Genomic DNA, 21,578 nt, shown 5'->3' on the forward strand with positions numbered 1-21,578 from the left:
CGGAAAAAAAAAAATATATATATAGTAATAAATAGATAAATAAAAATCCCCATTAAGATCTAAATCATCCTTGACAAACGTCCCTTTTTATATACTTGGTCATCTCATGAAGGTATGCAAACCTCATTCTTTAACCATCTTTACTCTTTCTTATCTGTATTTAAATAGGAATATACATTTTCTGAAATATCATAAATATCTTAACAACTTAATGGATAAACAAATAATGACCAAAGATGGAAACACATTGTATGATTACAAATAATATATATATTTTTCTGTATTCTGGTACATACTGGATTAGATCCATGTCATCTGGAATTACCATTTGACACCACTTTAAACAAACACATAAATGACACTAAGTGTTACATAAATGACACATTAAGTGTGACAGTTTGCTCCCATTATATTCCTTCAGCCCTAATGGAAATAAACACAATTAAGGCCATTCCCAATCACTCCCATTTTTTTTCTATATGAGATTCAATCATAATTCAATTCAAAATTTTCAAGCATTGATTTATCCTGAGTATAATATAATCACGCTCAATCTCTCTTATTATTTCATAAACAAAGAAAAATTAATTCCTAGTTGAAATGTCAACAATTGGCTTCCAACACATACCTTTTGATCTTGATTCTGAAAGAAGACTACCAAACCATTTTAGCATGAAAAATAAGGATACTTTTGTTACAAAATAGGAAGATCATGCATTTTTCCACAAGTAAGTTATGATAATTAAGAAAATGATAGAAATCATGCCGATATAAGGGCACACAATGGTCAAAATTCTAAACATTTGCTCCATATTGGAAATGACTGGCAGTTAAGTTAAACTACTCACTCAACAATATATCCTTTGGAAGAAAAATGCATGTATAACACAGGAATGTAGAGATAAGCTAACAGCTACTACTTAAAAAAAAATCAACTGTTTATAATAATAGTCAATAGCAAGTCAAAATGCAGTATTGTGTTTATAAAGCGTAATATATCTCGATACCTACTCAAAGACACACTGACCCCGGCACTTGGTGCGTTCAAGGAATTGATCCTGCCGGACATCCATTTAGGACCTACCTCACCTGGGTTGAGGGCAGCTTAATGTGGACTAATTTCTTGATAAAGAAATCATGTCAAGAACATCTTGTTCGAAAGTTGCAATGAGTTATGCTATTGCATTAATACTTTCCATACTCAAATGGTTCAAAAGATTTACTCCCATAAGTTACAAGACATAAAAATACCATGTGTGGTTTCATTCTGTTGATTTGATGTAATTTTACTCTGATGGTTGCATTTTGGAAAAACTTCAGTGTGTTCGTTTGCTATATGCCATTTTCCGATATACAAGTTTGACTGAACTCGTAACACTGGTAAAAAATCCATCCGTTCCTTCTGGAATACAGTCTCTGATTGTTCCATTTCACTACCAAATCTTCCATAATGACATGGACCATGATCTTGACAAAACAAATAGTAACATACTTCAGTAAATTACCGCAACATATTTTACAAAAAGAGAGTACAATTTATAAATTGGCAGTACTTTTCTCCTATAGTTCCATACACAAAAAAAGAGTTCTTTGTAGGAAAATATATATTGCTGCTGGTGTGTTCATAAATGTTGAACATGTGGTGAGAATAATAATAATACTTCGTTCTTTCATAGCACATCGGACATAGCAATTTGCATGTCCCTATGCAAAAATACTAACATGCAAATAAAAAACTAATTCAATATTAGACCCTCAGTTTATTGGCAGAGGGTTGAATAAGTGTCTTTTTAAGAGAAATGTGAAGCTTTGGTTTATATTTCGGCGACATAATTTCAAAACAGTCTTCCCTATGCCATCATCTGTGTGATGACTGTGGGTATCTATCGTGTCATTAATCCAACAAGACTTACCTATGACTTCCAATAAAGTAATATACATGTACATGTGATTTTTTTTCTGGATGAGTGAATTGCAAGTAAACATGGATGGAGCAATCAAGATTAGAAGCCCATCATGTAGAGTGCGGTCATGGCTGCGATGGGCGCCCCCGTTGGTACACCAGGGAAAGGTCCTGAAGATCCAGCGATGTCGATGTGAGAGTAGGGTAGCGGAGCAGAGGAATCTTTGCCATGCTAATAGAAGAAAATTGTATAATCTCTCATTAGTATCCAGTCTGTAGAATCATTGCATTAGGCGCTTTATAGATATTACATAATTATCATTGTTATTATTTACCCCTTTCCAAGACATTTAAGGTTTAAAGTCACATTTACTACTGGGTTTATTCCATAAAAAAGGAAGGAGGACAAGGAGGAGAATAAGGAGTAGGAGAAAGCAGAAGAGGAGGAGAGGAAGGAGAAGAATTATGGCAGAAGAAGAAGGGGGAGGTAGATAAAGAAGAAGGAAAAAAGAAGAAAACAAAGAAAGAAGAGAGCCAGATGAAGAAAAAAATAAAATAACAAGTGGAATGCCTATGGCTGTCTCACCTGCATCACGCGATTCAATATAGCAGCAGTGCTGACTTTGAAGCCTACTATAACTCGCACAAGATGTTCAGTGATACTTGGTTACTCTTATGTCCACGTTTTATGAACTAGACCAACACACTTACAGAGATATGATGGTAATTCAACAAATACCCCCAATTTGGCCAAAGTTCATTGACCTTATATGACCTTTGACCTTGATCATGTGACCTGAAACTCGCACAGGATGTGAAGTGATACTTGATTACTCTTATGTCTAAGTTTCATGAATCAGATCCATAAACTTTCAAAGTTATGATGGTAATTCAACAGATACCCCCAATTCGGCCAATGTTCATTGACCTTTGACCTTGGTCATGTGACCTGAAATGCGCACAGGATGTTCAGTGATACTTGATTACTCTTATGTCCAAGTTTCATGAATCAGATCCATAAACTTTCAAAGTTATGATGGTAATTCAACAGATACCCCCAATTCGGCCAAAGTTAATTGACCTTTGACCTTGGTCATGTGACCTGAAATGCGCACAGGATGTTCAGTGATACTTGATTACTCTTATGTCCAAGTTTAATGAACTAGACCAATATACTTTCAAAGTTATGATGGTAATTCAACAAATACCCCAATTTGGCCAAAGTTCATTGACCCTAAATGACCTTTGACCTTGATCATGTGACCTGAAACTTGCTCAGGATATTCAGTAATACTTGATTACTATTATGTCCTAGTTTCATAAATCAGATCCATAAACATTCAAAGTTATGATGGTAATTCAACAGATACCCCCAATTCGGCCAAAGTTCATTGACATTTCAAAAACTTAACCTTAGGTTAAGATTTCGATGTTGATTCCCCAACATGGTCTAAGTTCATTGAACCTAAATGACCTTTGACCTTGGTCATGTGACATGAATCTCAGGCAGGATGTTCAGTAATACTTGATTAACCTTATGGCCAAGTTTCATGAACTAGTTCCATATACTTTCTAAGTTATGCTGTCATTTCAAAAACTTAACCTTAGGTTAAGATTTGGTGTTGACGCCGCCGTCGGAAAAGCGGCGCCTATAGTCTCACTCTGCTATGCAGGTGAGACAAAAATCAGACGATGACGAAAAAGAAAACAAGAACTACATGAATGTAAGGAAATATAAGAATAAAGGAGAAGAAAAAGACATAAATTAAAGCTGAAAGAGGAAGAAGAAAAAGTGGAAAGAAAGATATAATAAAAGAAAGAAAAGTGATCCTACGAACTTCACATCTACTGCAGATATGAATTACTCCATTTAAGATATGTGACGTCTGTTACCTTCCAGCCTTTGACCTCCATACCCTCAAACCTAAACAAATCATTTTCAATTCCATACGCATACACGATCCAAATATGAAGTTGATCCGTCAAATGGTCCTTTAGTTATTAGAAATACAGTAGTTTTTAGGTATATAATTAACTCTTATCTTGAAACTTTTGACTCCTTAGGTCATTATCACTCCCATAGCATACACCGTCCAAACATGAAGTTCATCCACACAAGGGGTTCTTGAGTTATCACAAAATGTCATCTTAATGTGTAAAATGACCTCTCTGACCTTGAACTTTTGACCTCCATACCCCAAAATCTGATCAATTCATTGTAACTCCCATGTGCATACAAGATCAAAATGAGAAGTCACTACATCCAACGATTCTTGTGTTATCACAAGAACAAAAAAAAGTGGCGTGTATCATTTACTAAGAGAAAGGATCACCAGTCCTTGATAAAGTCGCTTGTTACTTGCAAACAGTTTTATGAAACACCCAACAGGTGGAAAATATAAGTAATGGGTGAAGTCTAAATGGAAATAAGACAATTAGGTAAACTGGCCAAATGGTTACTAGAAAAAATGGCTGTAAACCAAGGATAAGACCAAGTAGCAATTTAAAGGGGAAATTCATCCTGAAGAAAAGATCGTAAAATAGCAGAAAACTAATGAAAAATTATTGGTGAAGGTTTGAGGAAAATCCCTTAGAGATTAAGAAAGTTACTAGAATTTACAGTTTCGGATTTGTGACATCGTAAACGAGCAGCTGCCCCATATGTTATGTTATATGAAATGCATGAAATCCATTTGTTAATGGCTACTGTTGACTTATTTTTGTTTTCTTTTCATGATCGGGTGTCAAATGATTCGTCTATTGATATAGAAAGTTACAGTAAAACCATTTTCAATTTTCTGCGAAAATGACATTTCATTGATTTTTTACCAATATTTTTCTTCATTTTTTTCCTGCTATTTTTACAATAAACTTTTTGTCAGGGTGAACTTCCCCTTTAACATCCTACTTACTTTATCAAGTCCTGATGCCATCATGAGGAATGCTGCTGGGCTTTGGTGACCTCTGGCTGTCATGGAAGATGGCTGGCTGTTGGACTGAAGAACATCCTCGTACTCGGACTTGCCCTTGTGGAATGCATAGTCCTAAACAATTGATCAAATATCCATTTTAGACCCTTTCAAACATTACCAAAATAGATACTTTGGAACACTTGCTTGGTTAAAAGACATGAGAATCACTTAGAATGTCCAAGAATAACATGAAATTCAGCTATTCAAAAATATTTCAGAAATTCTTATTGAATTCTTTTCGAAATCTTAGGTGGACAGACCTATTCAATATTCTTTTATATATATAAAAAAATACACTTTTACAACTCTACAGGAAATCAGGAATAGCAATATCTCCTATACAGACTGTACAGACAAAATCTCCTTAACAGACAAAGAACACAAAGAGCTAAAAGTAAGAAACACAAAAATAGTTGAAATCAGCCAAAAAGTTCAACTCTCAAACCTCTGGATAAACGGGAAGGGATTATCAATCGTTCAGCCATATGCCCGAGATTAACTCATAACAGGCTCAATGGAAATGTATAGTTTATACTGTAAATTGTTTTATCAAGTTAAATTTTGATATCATACCTCTCTCCTAATGGTGGATATTTCAAAAGGGTCTGCAATTAGATCACCAGCTGAAAAAAAACACATAAAAATGATTTAATTTACAAACATAGTACAACCATAATCCAGCTAATGCCTTGGTCACACTTGCTCTACAGCGGCCGTACGGCGAGTCGAAAACGGCCGTTTGAATATTTTTTGTACCAACTACATATAGGTGGTTTGAATCGAAATTAGGCCCGGTTTGAAAGTCCATTTTTGATGCACGTGTACACGGCGTGTTTTTCGGTCGTGTACACGTATACACGTTGTAAACACTGAGAGTGAGTTACGGTATGTGGTAGTGTTTTCTACATGTCGACATTCACGGACCCGCATCAACCTGTCAATGTAACATAAACGGGGTCTATGTAGCCTAAGTCACGGTTTTAAAGCTTACCTGAGAAGTTAGAAGTATCAATCCACAAAAATTGGTGCAATTAAAAAGTTTACTCAGCTTAGCAGCGCATTAAATTAATAAAGAATGCAAAAGTAAATCAGTGCAGGGCCCTAGTTAGCGCCGATGTTCGTTGGATGCGCATTTTGCATACTGTACCGTACATGCATGCACAGATCGCTGCAGAATTAAGTGTAACTGAAGTTATCGATTGATTTTCATTATTTTATTGCCAATTTGAGGAGCGTGTGTTTGTAGGCTTGTAGCACATGTGTATGAGCGTATAACACGTAACTGCAGCAATGATCGCTGTCGCAATTGGTGATTCTCAAATTGGCTCTAAAAGTGATTGAAGAACGCTTTCGAGAGTCTCCAGTTGCATGTTATACGCTCATACACATGTGCTACAAGCCTACAAACACACGCTCCTCAAATTGGCAATAAAATAATGAAAATCAATCGATATCGATAACTTCAGTTACACTTAATTCTGCAGCGATCTGTGCATGCATGTACAGTACAGTATGCAAAATGCGCATCCAACGAACGTCGGCGCTAACTATAGCCCTGCACTGACCGGAGCATACCCATTTCGTGTGGTACAAAAACTTGAGTCTCCAGAATAAATGTGGATTAAATCGGCGATTTTGGAAGTAAACTCACTCTAGGTTAATTGAAATATATTGACATATTAGTGATTAAAACATGTGCAGTGTCTGAGAACTAAGAATTAATGTGAGGCTGTGAGCTTGTTCACTGACTTTACAGTCCCACTCAAGCTTTATGAAGATGCTACCATGTACACGGTGATGGAATTTAGTACACGTGCACTGACTTGACCGTGCGTGTACACGTGTACACATGTACCCGAAACGGGCCTAATCGAAATTAATAAAACGGCTGTTTTCCACTCGCGGTACAGCCACCGTAGAGCAAATGTGAACAAGGTATAAGGCAGTCATGATACTTAAGGGTAATATTGGTTAATGAAGAGTTGTATATTAGAGTGATGTATAATATAAGATGGTAAGGTGAATATACCGGGTATAAAAAAAAACATTCACTTTTCTTCTACTCCTTCTAATTTTTCTGAAATTCATATCTATACTAGATATGAAGTTCATATGATCAAACTTCTTCTTCTCCTCCTCCTTCTCCTCCTCATCCTCCTCCTCCTTTTTCTCCTCCTCCTTTTTCTTCTTCTCCTTCATCTTCTTCTTCTCCTCATTATTCTACTTCTTTTTCTTCAACTTCTTCTACTTCAACTTCTTCTTCTTTGTCCTCTTCCTTGGATTTCTTCTTCCTTCTTTCACTCTTATTCTACTTCCTTCTCCTTCCTCTCCTTTTCCTTCTCCATCTTCTACTTCTTCTCACTGTCCTGCTTAGAATTTGGTTTATTTCTATGTTAATTTGTATGTTTATTGATCATTTATAGACTTATAGTGATATTTCAATTATGAGGAAAATCTTCTTAGCACAGTTGATCTCTAATTCAAGTATGGTCAAGTTAAAAAATAGGATAGGAAAGACATTTTCAGAGAATCTTATGCTAGGAGCCCACTGGTGGGCCGGCGCCAGTTGGTGCCAATGTAACCGGCTCAAAGTGGTGCATAATGGCTTCAAAAATTGAATTTGGCGTGATGGAAATTGTTGGTGCTGTTACGTGCCACCACATGCCGGTTAGGAGGAAAGTTTGAGCCATTGCATACCACCAGGCACCTAATTGGCGACACGAGGTGCTACAGCCGATTTGCATTGGTGCAAACTGTCACCAACTGGTGCTGGCCCAGTGGACTCCTAGCATAAGATGTTCATTTCTGTTACAAACAATGTATTTTAGTCATGTTCAAAGAAATATCTAAACTTGATGCAAAATGTTATCGATTCTCACCTCTCTGCATCTGTCTTGCATGATCAACCATTCTTGCAGGTCCATTGTCCATGATGATCTATCATCAAAAGAAAATTATAGAAGGTTAGGCAGTCAATAGCAACCAAATATTTGATTGAAATGTTATACCAATGACAATAATGCTAAAACTTTACATTTAATTATTCTACTCCAAAGTCTACTACTACCTCATCCTTAATCTACTGCGGGATACAGACATAAGTCAGCTTCAATCATTTCTATATAAATTCAGCAATGGTTTGGTATTAAGTAGCATCTAATAAATAGGATATAGAATTAGTAACATAATAGATCAACGTAAGGGTACTGTTCATTGGATGAAAATTAACATTACACCTTTTCCCCTAACTTTTCATAAGTGTAGTCATTAGCTATGCACATACATTTTTTTCAGGGGGAATAGTGAGCATTCTTTGCAGTTATATTTTACACTTCTTGACACATGCCAGTGTTCACATTATAAAATGTCACTGGGTCACTCAAACTTTTTATCAGATGTGGGGTTTTTTGGTTCAGGTTCTATAACTGTTCCATCAAATCATTGCATATTTGGGCGATAGACGGTTGCAATAAGCAATAAGTTATGTATGACACCACCAACAATCCCTACTACAGGTTTAATGCTCTTGGGCTCTGTAGTGCCGTATTTCAATATGCATACATTCGTAATTCCGAAGCTTCGTTATTCCGAAGGTTCGGATATTCCGAAGGTTCGTTATTCCGAAGGTTCGTATTTCCGAAGTTTTGTAATTCCAAAGGTTCGATAGTCCGAAAAAGAAATGAGGTTTGTAATTCCGAAGGTTCGTTAGTCTGAAAACGAAGTGAGGTTCGTAATTCTGAAGGTTCGTTAGTCCGAAAATGAAATGATTAACGAACGTAATTTCGTTTTCGGACTAACGAACTTTTGGAACAACGAACCTTGTTTTGTTTTTGGATGAACGAACCTTCGGAACAACGAACCTTATTTCGTTTTCGGATTAACGAACCTTCGGAACATCGAACCTTATTTCGTTTTCGGATTATCAAACCTTCGGAATAACGAACCTTCGGAATAACGCCACAAAAGTTCGGATTAAAGAACCCTTTTACGTTTTCGGATTAACGAACATCAAGGTATAGGCAATTTACGTGTTTCGGAATTACTAACCTTCGGAATTACAAAGTGTAACCATTTCAATAAACCATCTATACTTCAGGGGGGTGGATGGGAAGGGTCCTGACCCCCCCCCCTAAATTTTTGGTTGATATATTTTTTTTTGGGGGGGGGGGGCTTGTCAAAAAATTGTGGTGGTCCCCCCTAAAATTTTGGTTGATAACCTTATTTTTGATGTGGAAGAGGTTCATCGTGGTGAAGGATTGAGTAGAAGAAATTAACCAGTTGTCTCACGATGTAGCAAACGTAGTGTGAAAGCGACGTTTCGTCTGCAAGCTGCTAGATTTCGTCAGGCAATGAGCAAAGACGCTGCTGCGCACGGGTTATATAGCGTCGGGAGCTATTGTCTGGCTCCACTCGGGCGTGAGCCGCGCTGTGATTGGCCGAAGCCGCTGGCCAATCAGGGTCCGCGCTGGTGCTTGGTGCCCGCTGGAGCGTGCACCGTGCGCTGTGATTGGACGATGCGGCCGGCCAATCAACATCTGCGCTGGTGTCAGGCACCTGCTGGTGCGGGCGCCGTGCGCTCTGAACGGTGGATGCAGTATGCCGTCGGATGGCCGGTAACCATGCATCAGGGATCTCAATGCCGCTGTCCCTATTGATATTGCTCGGGTGCAAACGGATCTGAATCGCTTCCTTAACGCGCTGCGTATACCAATGCTTATCATGAGCAACGCAGCTGACCTCATCCCAGTTAGGTGGATGATCGGAGTCCCAAGCATGTTCTGCAACAGCAGAGCTATCAGTGCGCCTAAGCCGAACATCACGGCGATGTTCCTTCATGCGTTCCCCCACAGGTCTACCAGTCTCACCGATGTAGACTTGGCATCCGAGTTATATTCAAGTCCGACAGCATCCGCAGCCAGCTGGTCCGTCCGAAAGACCGCCCGATCCCCGACAGACGCGATGGGGTTGTTTATAAGATCCCATGCTCGACTTGCGACAAAGTCTACATCGGTGAGACTGGTAGACCTGTGGGGGAACGCATGAAGGAACATCGCCGTGATGTTCGGCTTAGGCGCACTGATAGCTCTGCTGTTGCAGAACATGCTTGGGACTCCGATCATCCACCTAACTGGGATGAGGTCAGCTGCGTTGCTCATGATAAGCATTGGTATACGCGGCGCGTTAAGGAAGCGATTCAGATCCGTTTGCACCCGAGCAATATCAATAGGGACAGCGGCAATGAGATCCCTGATGCATGGTTACCGGCCATCCGACGGCATACTGCATCCACCGTTCAGAGCGCACGGCGCCCGCACCAGCAGGTGCCTGACACCAGCGCAGATGTTGATTGGCCGGCCGCATCGTCCAATCACAGCGCACGGTGCACGCTCCAGCGGGCACCAAGCACCAGCGCGGACCCTGATTGGCCAGCGGCTTCGGCCAATCACAGCGCGGCTCACGCCCGAGTGGAGCCAGACAATAGCTCCCGACGCTATATAACCCGTGCGCAGCAGCGTCTTTGCTCATTGCCTGACGAAGTCTAGCAGCTTGCAGACGAAACGTCGCTTTCACACTACGTTTGCTACATCGTGAGACAACTGGTTAATTTCTTCTACTCAACCTTATTTTTATTTTGCTTGCCAAATTTACCTGTGTCCATCCCAAAATTTCAGGTGGACCCTCCCCCCCCCTAAATTTTTTGGCTTCCGCCGCCAATGGGTATATCTTACCGAGTAGTTTGGTCCCATAGCTCTGACAGCATGTCCGGTCAGAGTGGCTATAGTCATCAGATGAGGGTTGATCTCTCTCAATGCCTGGTATTGATGACAAAGAGAGACAAATATGCATATACAACTCATATGTGACTGCTATGTCTGCATAATATGGTGCAATTTGGTATTTGATCATCTCTAGCTGAATGTAAGTATAAGATGATTTATATAATGCTGATAGGGATCCTAATCACATGATTGGCTAAAATCTATCACATGACCTGGTTTTTTTTTAATCTTAGCTATCATGCAACTTGCTAACGACTGGTACTAATGGCCAGGTATATCAACCAGTCATGATATTGATTTAAGGATGGTTATCAAGTAAACAAGGATCCACATTGCTATCTTATAAAATATGTAATACACGCCATTTTGATTGGGAATTAGAATAACTATGTGCACGTGGTAGAACTGTTCCAAAGGTACATCATGCGGGTAGTTCTTACTAACGCCCTCATTGTGTATCGTTTACATTAATGTCATGTTGTCTACTACGGATGTTTGCTCAGATACCATATTTTTTGTGCTGTATGCTGTGATCGCTAATACAAATTGAAAATTCACTTGAGTGACGAAAACATGTTGATGAGAGATGACACTCTAATGATCTTTTGCCTTGTGATAGCGATTAGGGAAGTCTGGGTGCTATAGCTTGCTAAACAGTCATTTGTGATTGTATTGCGGTAAGTTTATGATTGAAACTATTATTTTATACTGAGATTTTGTTAGGTTTGATGACCATGACCATACCCTTTCTTTCATTTCACATAGGCAGTCACCCATCGCCATCCTGCCTTCGGCGTCCGTGTTGCCAATGCGGATCCTCACTCCTGCTCTTGAAGTTATGATCTCATCGGAAACATAGCTCTCTGTAATCAAAATTCAACACAAAGCAGATAAAATGGAGCACTGGGAGTTTTATAACAGGTGGGTTTTTCTTAAAGCTGTTTGTACGTTCCAAGCAACGATATTAGCAACTGGTGACACTTTGTTGTGGTGAATGATTGATATATATATATATATATATATATTTGAGATCAGTTGTATGGAGAGGGCCGTAGCAAGGTCAATACCCGTCTTCATCAAGCTTTCGGGCACATGCCCTTCATCAGGATCTAAACCAATATATAAAATACAAAATATAGGCCTACTAATAACAATGGTAAATACAATGCAATGCAATATATAATTATAGTCCAAAAATAATCAACAATTATACATGCAAGGTAATGGTAAGTCAATATGTACGAAGTAGAGAATATATAGTTACCGTAGGGTCCGTAAGTGTAGTGTGTTGTTGAGAGTAAAGTTAAGTGTGAAGTGAGGTCATGTGTGCAGGGGTGAGTTCATTAGCGGGTGACAGGGGTCGTTTATTGGTCGGCGTTTATACCACGTGGTCTTAATGTTTTGAGTTTATGTATCCAATGAGATTCCCTTTTCATGATGGTGTCGTGTTTCTTGTTTTTTACTATTTCGATGGCAGTGATGTCAATGTTGTGTACTGTATGCCCGGGAAGGTTGAAATGTATGGTGTATGGGAGGGTTTTGCTGTTAGGTTTGTTTTTATTGTAATTGGTTACTTCTGATCTAGTGTTATTTAGTCGTGTGTATAGTGTTGTTTCAGTCTTTCCAACGTATTGCATGTTGCATTTAGTGCATGTTAGGAGGTAGATGACCCATGATGATTTGCAGTTTATGTGATTGCGTATGTTGAATTTTTGCCCAGTGACTGAACTTGTGAATGTCGTTGTTTCTTGGATGTGATGGTGGAGTGAACATTTTTTTTGCAGACCTCAACGAACTAAAAAGAAAGATGTACCTGAAAGTCTACTATTCATCCAAACAATCACAGGCAGATCAACTCAACAACACAACAATACATCCTACGAAAGACTCCAATAACACACAAGACCCTCATTCACAAATGATACCGACACAAGACACAAATGCCCCATCGGATAGTCAACAGACGTACCCTTGTCCACCAGGCAGAAATAAATGGATTCCTTATATCAACAATCCTCGCCTTCAATTATTCATGGAAAATGTGGAAAGGGATGTAAACGAAGCAGCAACCAAATACGAAACCAACAGATATCACGACAACTTGAGCCGACAAGAACGCCAAGCCCTTGAATCCCTAAGATCCAACCCTAACATTGTCATCAAACCTGCGGATAAAGGGTCAGCAATCGTAGTAATGTCATCCAAGGACTACATTGCCGAAGGCATACGCCAACTCTCCGATGTGACCACCTACCAGAAACTTGACAAGGACCTGACTGACCAACACCTACAACTCGTTAAACAGACTATTGACACCCTGGACGAAGACAAAAAAGTAAAACGTAACCTAATCCCTACCAATGCATCCTGCCCCAACATGTACTTTCTGCCCAAAATCCACAAACCCAACAACCCCGGACGACCCATTGTATCGGGATGCTCCTGCCCAACTGTTGAAATATCTAAATACCTAGACTTCCATCTCCGACCACTAGTAACAAGACTACCCTCCTACCTCCAAGACACGACAGACTTCCTAAACCACATAGACAACCTCAACAAATCTCACGCCCCACTCCCAGAACGCACCATACTAGTAACAGCTGACGTCAAATCACTTTACACCAACATCCCACACAATGAAGGAATACAAGCATGCAAAAACGCCCTGAATTCGAGACAACACCTACACCCACCTACAGACCAACTCATTCGCCTTCTTGAACTTGTCCTCACACTCAACAACTTCAAATTTCAGGAACAACACTACATCCAAATCCAGGGCACTGCAATGGGTACACTACTCGCTCCATCCTATGCCAACATCTTCATGGGCGAACTTGAGAAGGATATACTAACCAACTCAAGACATGCTATCATTGCAGGTTCTTGGAAGCGATACATCGACGATATACAGTTCATGTGGTCTGGCTCTCCTAGACTTCTTGCGAAATTCCAGGACACCATCAACACTAGACATTCCACTATAAAATACACATTCGAGTCCTCAAATTCAGAGGTCTGCTTTCTCGACACACTCCTTCAACTAAAAAATTGCACTCTTCACACAGAACTATACAACAAGCCGACAGATACACACAGTTATCTTCTACCAACTTCTTGTCACCCGAAACACACCTTCCGCAGTATACCATTCAGTCAAGCTACCCGCGTTAGACGAATTTGCTCTGGTGATGACAGCACAAAGTACATGTACCATCTGACCAAACTAGAGACACACCTCACACGCTGTCAGTACGACACCAATTTGGTAACGGAACAGATCCAAAAGGCCTCCATCATACCTCGAGAACAACTTCTCATCAAAAACAAGAAACAAAGTTCTACGAATATCCACTTCTCTGTCACATACACACCAGGCACATCAACAATACCCTCCATCATCCATAAACATTATCCACTTATCGAACAGAGTGACACACTGCAAACCATCTTTCATAGAGCCCCGATGACATCCTTCCGCCGAAGTAGATCACTACGCGACTTACTAGTAAATGCTAAATCACCACAAATGGAAACAGAAAATCACAACAGAAACAATCAAACACATAATCATAACACCAGTGACACGACATGCACCTTTATCACAGACATGTCAACACCAGAGCTAGGGTTCTACAAATGCAAAGCAAAAAAAATGTTCACTCCACCATCACATCCAAGAAACAACGACATTCACAAGTTCAGTCACTGGGCAAAAATTCAACATACGCGATCACATAAACTGCAAATCATCATGGGTCATCTACCTCCTAACATGCACTAAATGCAACATGCAATACGTCGGAAAGACTGAAACAACACTATACACACGACTAAATAACACTAGATCAGAAGTAACCAATTACAATAAAAACAAACCTAACAGCAAAACCCTCCCATACCCCATACATTTCAACCTTCCCCGGCATACAGTTCACAACATTAACATCACTGCCATCGAAATAGTAAAAAACAAGAAACACGACACCATCATGAAAAGGGAATCTCATTGGATACATAAACTCAAAACATCAAGACCACGTGGTATAAACGCCGACCAATAAACGACCCCCGTCACCCTCTAATGAACTCACCCCTGCACACATGACCTCACTTCACACTTAACTTTACTCTCAACAACACACTACACTTACGGACCCTACGGTAACTATATATTCTCTACTTCGTACATATTGACTTACCATTACCTTGCATGTATAATTGATTATTATTTTTGGACTATAATTATATATTGCATTGCATTGTATTTACCATTGTTATTAGTAGGCCTATATTTTGTATTTTATATATTGGTTTAGATCCTGATGAAGGGCATGTGCCCGAAAGCTTGATGAAGACGGGTATTGACCTTGCTACGGCCCTCTCCATACACTTGATCTCGAATATAATTATGAAGGAGACCCGTACACGTACATCGCCAAGATTGATCACATTTATATATATATATATATATATATATATATATATGGTAAAGAAATGTATAACTTTACACATTTATATATATATATGTATATACATATACCAGATTTTTATTTGTGTTGATTCAGTCCCTAAAGGCCCTAACACATAGTTCTGTGCAAGCCTTGTGTGCGACTTGCTGGTAACTATTTTTGCTACCCGCATGTCGCCCGCACTGACAGTCGCCTGCAGGTCTCCCGCATTGACAGTATCTCGCACACACGTCACACGCAATGCCCATAGAAGCACACGCAAGTCCTGATTTGCTACGGGTGAGTTACAGGCAATCACCCGCAAGGATTACACAGAACAATGTGACAGGCCCTTTAGAAATGGTAGCCAGTTGTTTGTAAAGTCACTCATAAGCTACAAACAGCTTTAAGAAACACCCACCGATGCCTGAATTAAATCCAAGGCCAGCGAAGGCCATAGCCATGAATGCCATTTTTATTGGCCTCAGTGCCCCTCTTTTTGGCCTGGGAGATCTTTTGCACATTGTTCATTTTTTTCCATTTGAAGTGTAATATAGAATTAAGCCCTATAGAAAAGTACATATGTACAATTGCCCTACACTAATTCTAAGGACTGCTACATAAATGGGATAATAATAATACCAACATGCTTATATAGCGCATATCACTGCCAAATGCGTCCCTATGCGCTTTATTACCCTGGCTTTAGCCTTGCAGCCTTTTACAGCGCGATGGCATTTCAAGAAATAAATTCCTGCCAGGTACCCATTTACCTCACCTGGGTCGAGTGCAGCACAATGTGGATGAATTTCTTGCTGAAGGAAATTACGCCATGGCTGGGATTCGAACCCACGACCCTCTGTTTCAAAGTCCGAAGACTAATCCACTGGGCCACAACGCTCCACACGATGGCAATGAATATACATGCATGAATAATATCCATCGGTATTGAAGTCATAATTTGCAGTGAATTTCACATAAATATCAAAAATGCACAATGACTATCTCGTTTCTCCAAACTATAAAAAAGTTGCATCTCGAGATTTACATAGCAATGTTCGAACAATACTTGATAACACTTAATGCAAATAACACAACATTGGACTACCAGTAGTTACATATGTTAGTTTTAATACAATGTAAGGAGTCCAGAGTCCAAAAGTCCTTTCAAAATGGAATTTGTATTATATATTGCAACACACATTGGAGTGCATAAAAAATCATGCCAAAATCAGTTTCGACTTCAGAAGATGAACTTCATGAATCTGCTTCAAGCAGGGTGACCAGACGGCCGGTATTTCCTGGGATCGTCCCGTATTTTGCTCCTTTGTCCCGACAAACCATTCCCGGGACGCCTATTTGTCCCATATTTTAGAACAGGGCCTATTGCACAAAATGTAATTAATACATACAAAAGTGAGCTACTGATTAAGTGCAACTTTAGAGAGACATGTGCAGAATTCATCCCATTCACCCGGAACAGGCAGGACCTCCGAAAAGCGGCATCATCAGCAGCTGAATATGTTTAAAAGGTACCCCAATTTTGATGGTATTGTACCCTCTCCCCTAGCCCACACACTTGTCTTTTACTGACACAAAGAATATTTTTACAAGTCTAACACTGTACAGCCTTCTTTGTTATTTTTTGTTTTTACGAAGACCTGGCTCAGTCGATCCACGGCTTGGTCTATCCACTCGTGCATTGTGCTTTGTCCCGTATTTCATTTTGTGAAATCTGGTCACCCTGGCTTCAGGTTATGATATAAATTTTGCTTGATTGATAAAAGTAAGGCAACTTGTCAAAAGTCAAGAGTTGCATTTTTCAAGCAAGGAACCTGCAGCCAGCTTTTTGCTACAAATTATCACTTTTTATCGTACATGTAGATAAACATGAGTCAGGGAAAGTTGTGATGAAAAAATATGCTTTTGAAGCACAGTTGCTGCTAAAAGATGCAGCAGAGACTCTTGACAAGGTGCCTAAGACTTACCTACACCGACGCTGTTCCGAACCATAGCCATTGTTCCGACGACCTTTAACCCCACTGGCTTGATGATTTCCAAAGCGCGGAAGAATCCTGCCACTGCCGCTGCACCACATTTATCCCTAGAAAAATACAATAACTAAAGTAATTTCAATAATAATGTTGATGACAATTTAATGATGGTGATTGCGATGATGTTGATGATTATGACAATGTGGTTGATGCTGATGAAGATGACAATGCTGTTGATAAATTTAATACATGTATTGATGATGAATATGAATATATTGTTGACAATGATATTGATGGTGATGATGATATTGATGATATCAAACAATGATGAAAATGCTGATGATGTTTATGACGATGATGTCGTCAATGAGGACAACTGTTGATGACAATGTTGATGATGTCAACGATGCTAATGATCACAGCAATAGCTACCTTCACGGCAACGACAGGGGTGATGACAGTGATATCAAATTATGCAGCAAAGATGCTGGTTAAATTTATGATCAAAATGTTGGTGTTGTTGATAGTGATGATAATCATAATAGCACATACAAGAAAGAGTTATTATTTCATTTCTTGGAAAGACAAGAATAACAGTATTATGCAAAAAGAGGTAAATCCCTACCATCCAGCTGAGTTTAACTCACATTTCCTGGTAAATTATGTGACATACAAAAACGATAGCTGAAAAAATCATGATAAAAAGAACCAACCTGTGCATTCCTGCCATGACCCCGCCTGCTTTGATATCCGCTCCACCGGTGTCATAGGTCACTCCCTATCAATAATATATATAAACAATATCAATAATAATCATCTACGTAGAGTGTTTTAGCAATACACTAAAACACATTTTCGTCTGTATCAATTGCCGTTCAATACCAGAGCGAAACTCTAAAGAGGACCGAAATCCGACGAATATCCCAAAGGCACCTGTACAAAACTTGCCGTTGAATATGAGACCGTATTCGACAGTATAGTGCGCATGCTCGAATGCGTGAAATATACAACACATACAACATTGAAAGCAATGCGATGCGCAGCATAGCTCACAATTACGCTCAATGACGTCATAATGAACTACATGTAAGTCGCAATTGAACGACCAAATTTGATTTTATGAAGTGATTATGTCATATGTGACAAGTGATATGACTACTTCAATCAAATTTCCCCCTCTTTTGGGAGGACAGGGGATGGGATATACGATAATAATTATATTGGATGGCTTTATTTCATGGAATACCAGAAATATTCTACTCATGAGTGCCAATATACCACTCATCTGTGTTTTATGGAATATTTTCCCAAACTCTTGGAATATTTCTATTATTCCATTATGAGCCATCCAATATAATACAAATAATAATAATCAAAAGAATAATGAATAATTGTTAAAAGAATGCAATACATATAACTAGGATGTGATATTTTTTCCCCACCATACAACAAAAATAGTTTATTCAATTGATCCATGTAGCTATTTTCAGTATGAAATGATAAGATAAAGTCGTCATTAATTAGAAACATCAGTATTATTACGATTATCATCATCAGCATCACCAACGACATCTATCAGGGGAGCATTACATCAACATATTCGTCCGACAAGTTGTCAGATCGGACAACTTTCCTAGATTTTGATTGGCTGAGAGGCACAGTTACTATGGTAACTGTCAGATAAAATGAGATTTGTCAGATAAAACGTCTGACAAGTACTTTCATGAAATGCTCCCCAGATCACTATCAGTTCATCTTTCAAATTCATTTAAATAAAAAAAAAAGAATTAGGCATTGGGGTCTGGTAGTTCTGACTCCCTTCTTTCAGAGTTGCGGGTTCAAATCCTAGCCATGGCGGATTTTATTTCAGCAAGAAATTTACCCGCATTGTGCTGCAATCAAAGCAAGTGACGTTATTCTTTTACTAATACATCATTCAATTTATTCTCTCTTCCCCACATATCTCAGCAGCTATGGAATCAACTGCCTATCCAATTAAGGCAAATTTCATCAATAGAAACATTCAAGTCCCAGTTGAAAACTTACTTAATCATCCATTAACAGTTTACAATTGTGTTTATGCAGGAGAATTCAAATTCTTTTCTTGTTTGTTTTCTATTGTTGTTGTGTTTTGTGTTTATTTTCCTTGAAGCGCCATGAGCACCGAAAGGTGGACCTGTGCGCTATATAAGTAGCCACCATTATTATTATTATTATTGTTATTGGGTACCCAGCAGGATTAATTGAATGCAATGAGCCCTAGAAGGCGGCTTGAGCGAAAGCTAAGGTAATAATAATACAGTGCGTCCCAGAAAAAAATGAAACCCTGATTTAGCGATGATTTATCATAACAATAGACAAATACAATAGACAAATGACCTACCAATGTAAAGCTTACAATCTCCTCTTTCATCTGATATTACTTAGATTATTCCTCATCAACGCATGAGTGAGCAAAAACAATTTGAAGAAAGGATACCAAAAACTCATTTGGCGGGGGTATCTGAATTTCAAAAAGAAAATCACATGCCTGAAAAGTTCAATATCTGCTCTTTCATTTGATACCTTAATCGCAAAAAATGGCCAAGAAGTAAATAAGTTATGTTCCCTCGAAACAATGTTTGTATTTCCATAATTTCATTAAATAAACGTGTATCGCATAGTTAACAAAAGACTTAATGCATGGCTGATCGTCAACAAAATGGAGTGTAAAATGAGTTTGAACGCTAGACTGTAATACCTCTTCACTTTATGAAATTATTGAAATTAAAGCCTTATTTCAAATAACCAGAACTTTGTTATTTCATGACCATTTTTGTAATTGAGATATCAAATCAAAGAGCAGATATTGAACTTTTTATAAATGTGTGGTTTCCTTTTTGAAACCCAGATACAGCCTGCCAAATGGCATTTTGGTATCCCCTCTTCAAATTGTTTTTGCTCACTCATGCGTGAATGAGAAATAATCTAAGTAATTTCGGATGAAAGAGGAGATTCTAAGCTTTACAATGGTAGGTCATTTGTCTATTGTATTTGTGATTAAGTTATTGTAAATCATCGAAAAATCTCGGTTTCGTTTTTTGTGGGACGCACTGTAGTGCGCCTTGGAATAGATTATTTTTAGTTATAGCGTGATATAAATGCCTCTATTATCATTAGTATTATTATTATCATTATTATTACCTTGCCCACAAGCATGAGAGTCTTTGTGATCTCCCCGCTGCCCTCATACTCCAGCTTGATGATACGCCCTCGATGACGTTCAACCAGTTGAGCACATCGGTCAACAGCAGCAAAGAGTGGATACGTATTTTTATCGCCGAGAAGAACTTCAAGCTGTTAATTTCAAAGCAAAAAATCGAACGAAAGAAGAATAAAACTGACTTAAACTACAATGCATAGGGAAACACTGGACCAGGAAGATGTTTCATAAAGCTGTTCATAATTTACAAGCGACTCTACAACCGACTGGTGACCTTTTCTTGGGAGCCATATCAACACCAATAGAAATCTGGTGTGTATATCATTTAACACAGAAAAGGATCACCAGTTGTTCGTAAGGTACATGTAGCTCGTAACTTACAAAGAGCCTTATATGAAGTTAACACCCATCTGTTAACCAACAATGCATATATTTCAGCAAAGGATGTTCTTGACAACATGAAAAGTGGCCACAGGCTTGTGAGGCATATCAACAAGTAATATACTTTAAAGGTAAATTGTGACATTGGTTTATTTCAAAACTTTCGTTTAGATTTCACTCTTCGCTTTTCAAAATACTCATAAACAAGTTCTGAGTCCATAAAATGTATTGCATTGGCCAAAAGAACTGTTTTTATTCTCAAAAAAATATATAAAGAAGAGAAATTTTGCCAAGTGAGCTTTCTTTTGATGCAGATTTTGAAATTGATATAAAAAATGAAGAGCGCCACCTTGAGACCAAATGACATCAATACCTGCTCATGAATATTCATATCCATCGCCTCTGCGCTTGTCTCACGTGCCGATCTGTATACAGTACAGTATCGGATTGAACGGCGGAGTCTGTATGCGACTTTTTCATTCATATCCTGTAGGAGCGTGTGCATTCGCGCAGTCCCTCGACGGCAAATTAAATAACTTGGAAACAACCAAGGAACTTTTTTAAATGACCATCATAATAATTGTGATGTTATGCACGTTGTTTTTCAAATCGCGGAGAATAGGTCCTACGTACATCTTGATATCTGGGCAGAGTACCAGGTACCGAGAGACGGCTTCCTTCCCTTTCCTTGCTTTTCATCTTTGCTTCGTTTCTCTAGCTGTATTTTTTTTTCTTTACTTGTCCAGGGTATGAAGGGAGGGAGAATTATGGTTGCTTGTGAAAGGGCTATTCTTATTTTTTTTCCCGTTTTTTATTTCTATTTTATAATTATATTTACATACGCATTTTTGTTTCGATTCCGATTCACTGAATCGTTATCAATTTCTTCAGG

General features: G+C 38.8%; 1 protein-coding gene across 1 annotated transcript; it reads right to left on the reverse strand.

Annotated features, from left to right (window-relative positions):
* Positions 1-247: 247 nt before the first annotated feature.
* On the reverse strand, positions 248-21,083 carry LOC129272687 (putative aminopeptidase W07G4.4). The gene is made up of 10 exons (XM_064107222.1): positions 21,060-21,083; positions 20,287-20,439; positions 17,817-17,881; positions 17,098-17,213; positions 11,400-11,518; positions 10,605-10,688; positions 7,755-7,812; positions 5,449-5,498; positions 4,816-4,947; positions 248-2,135 (listed from the first exon to the last, which is right to left on the reverse strand). Exons 1-10 carry the CDS (start codon positions 21,081-21,083, stop codon positions 2,004-2,006), a joined length of 933 nt encoding a protein of 310 aa, XP_063963292.1. The 3' UTR covers positions 248-2,003.
* Between the last annotated feature and the right edge of the window lie 495 nt (positions 21,084-21,578).

The sequence above is a fragment of the Lytechinus pictus genome, chromosome 12, assembly GCF_037042905.1.
Source record: "Lytechinus pictus isolate F3 Inbred chromosome 12, Lp3.0, whole genome shotgun sequence".
NCBI classification, from domain to species: Eukaryota; Metazoa; Echinodermata; class Echinoidea; order Temnopleuroida; family Toxopneustidae; genus Lytechinus; species Lytechinus pictus.

Bases quoted from the DNA above. Each gene is read 5' to 3' on its own strand.
- LOC129272687 (XM_064107222.1), bottom strand. From the start codon at position 21,083: ATGGATATGAATATTCATGAGCAG. The intron at 17,882-20,286 runs GTAATAATAATG...TATTATTGATAG, and splicing joins CTCTCATGCTTGTGGGCAAG to GGAGTGACCTATGACACCGG. The intron at 10,689-11,399 runs GTATGGTCATGG...CATCAATACCAG, and splicing joins TATGTGAAATGAAAGAAAGG to GCATTGAGAGAGATCAACCC.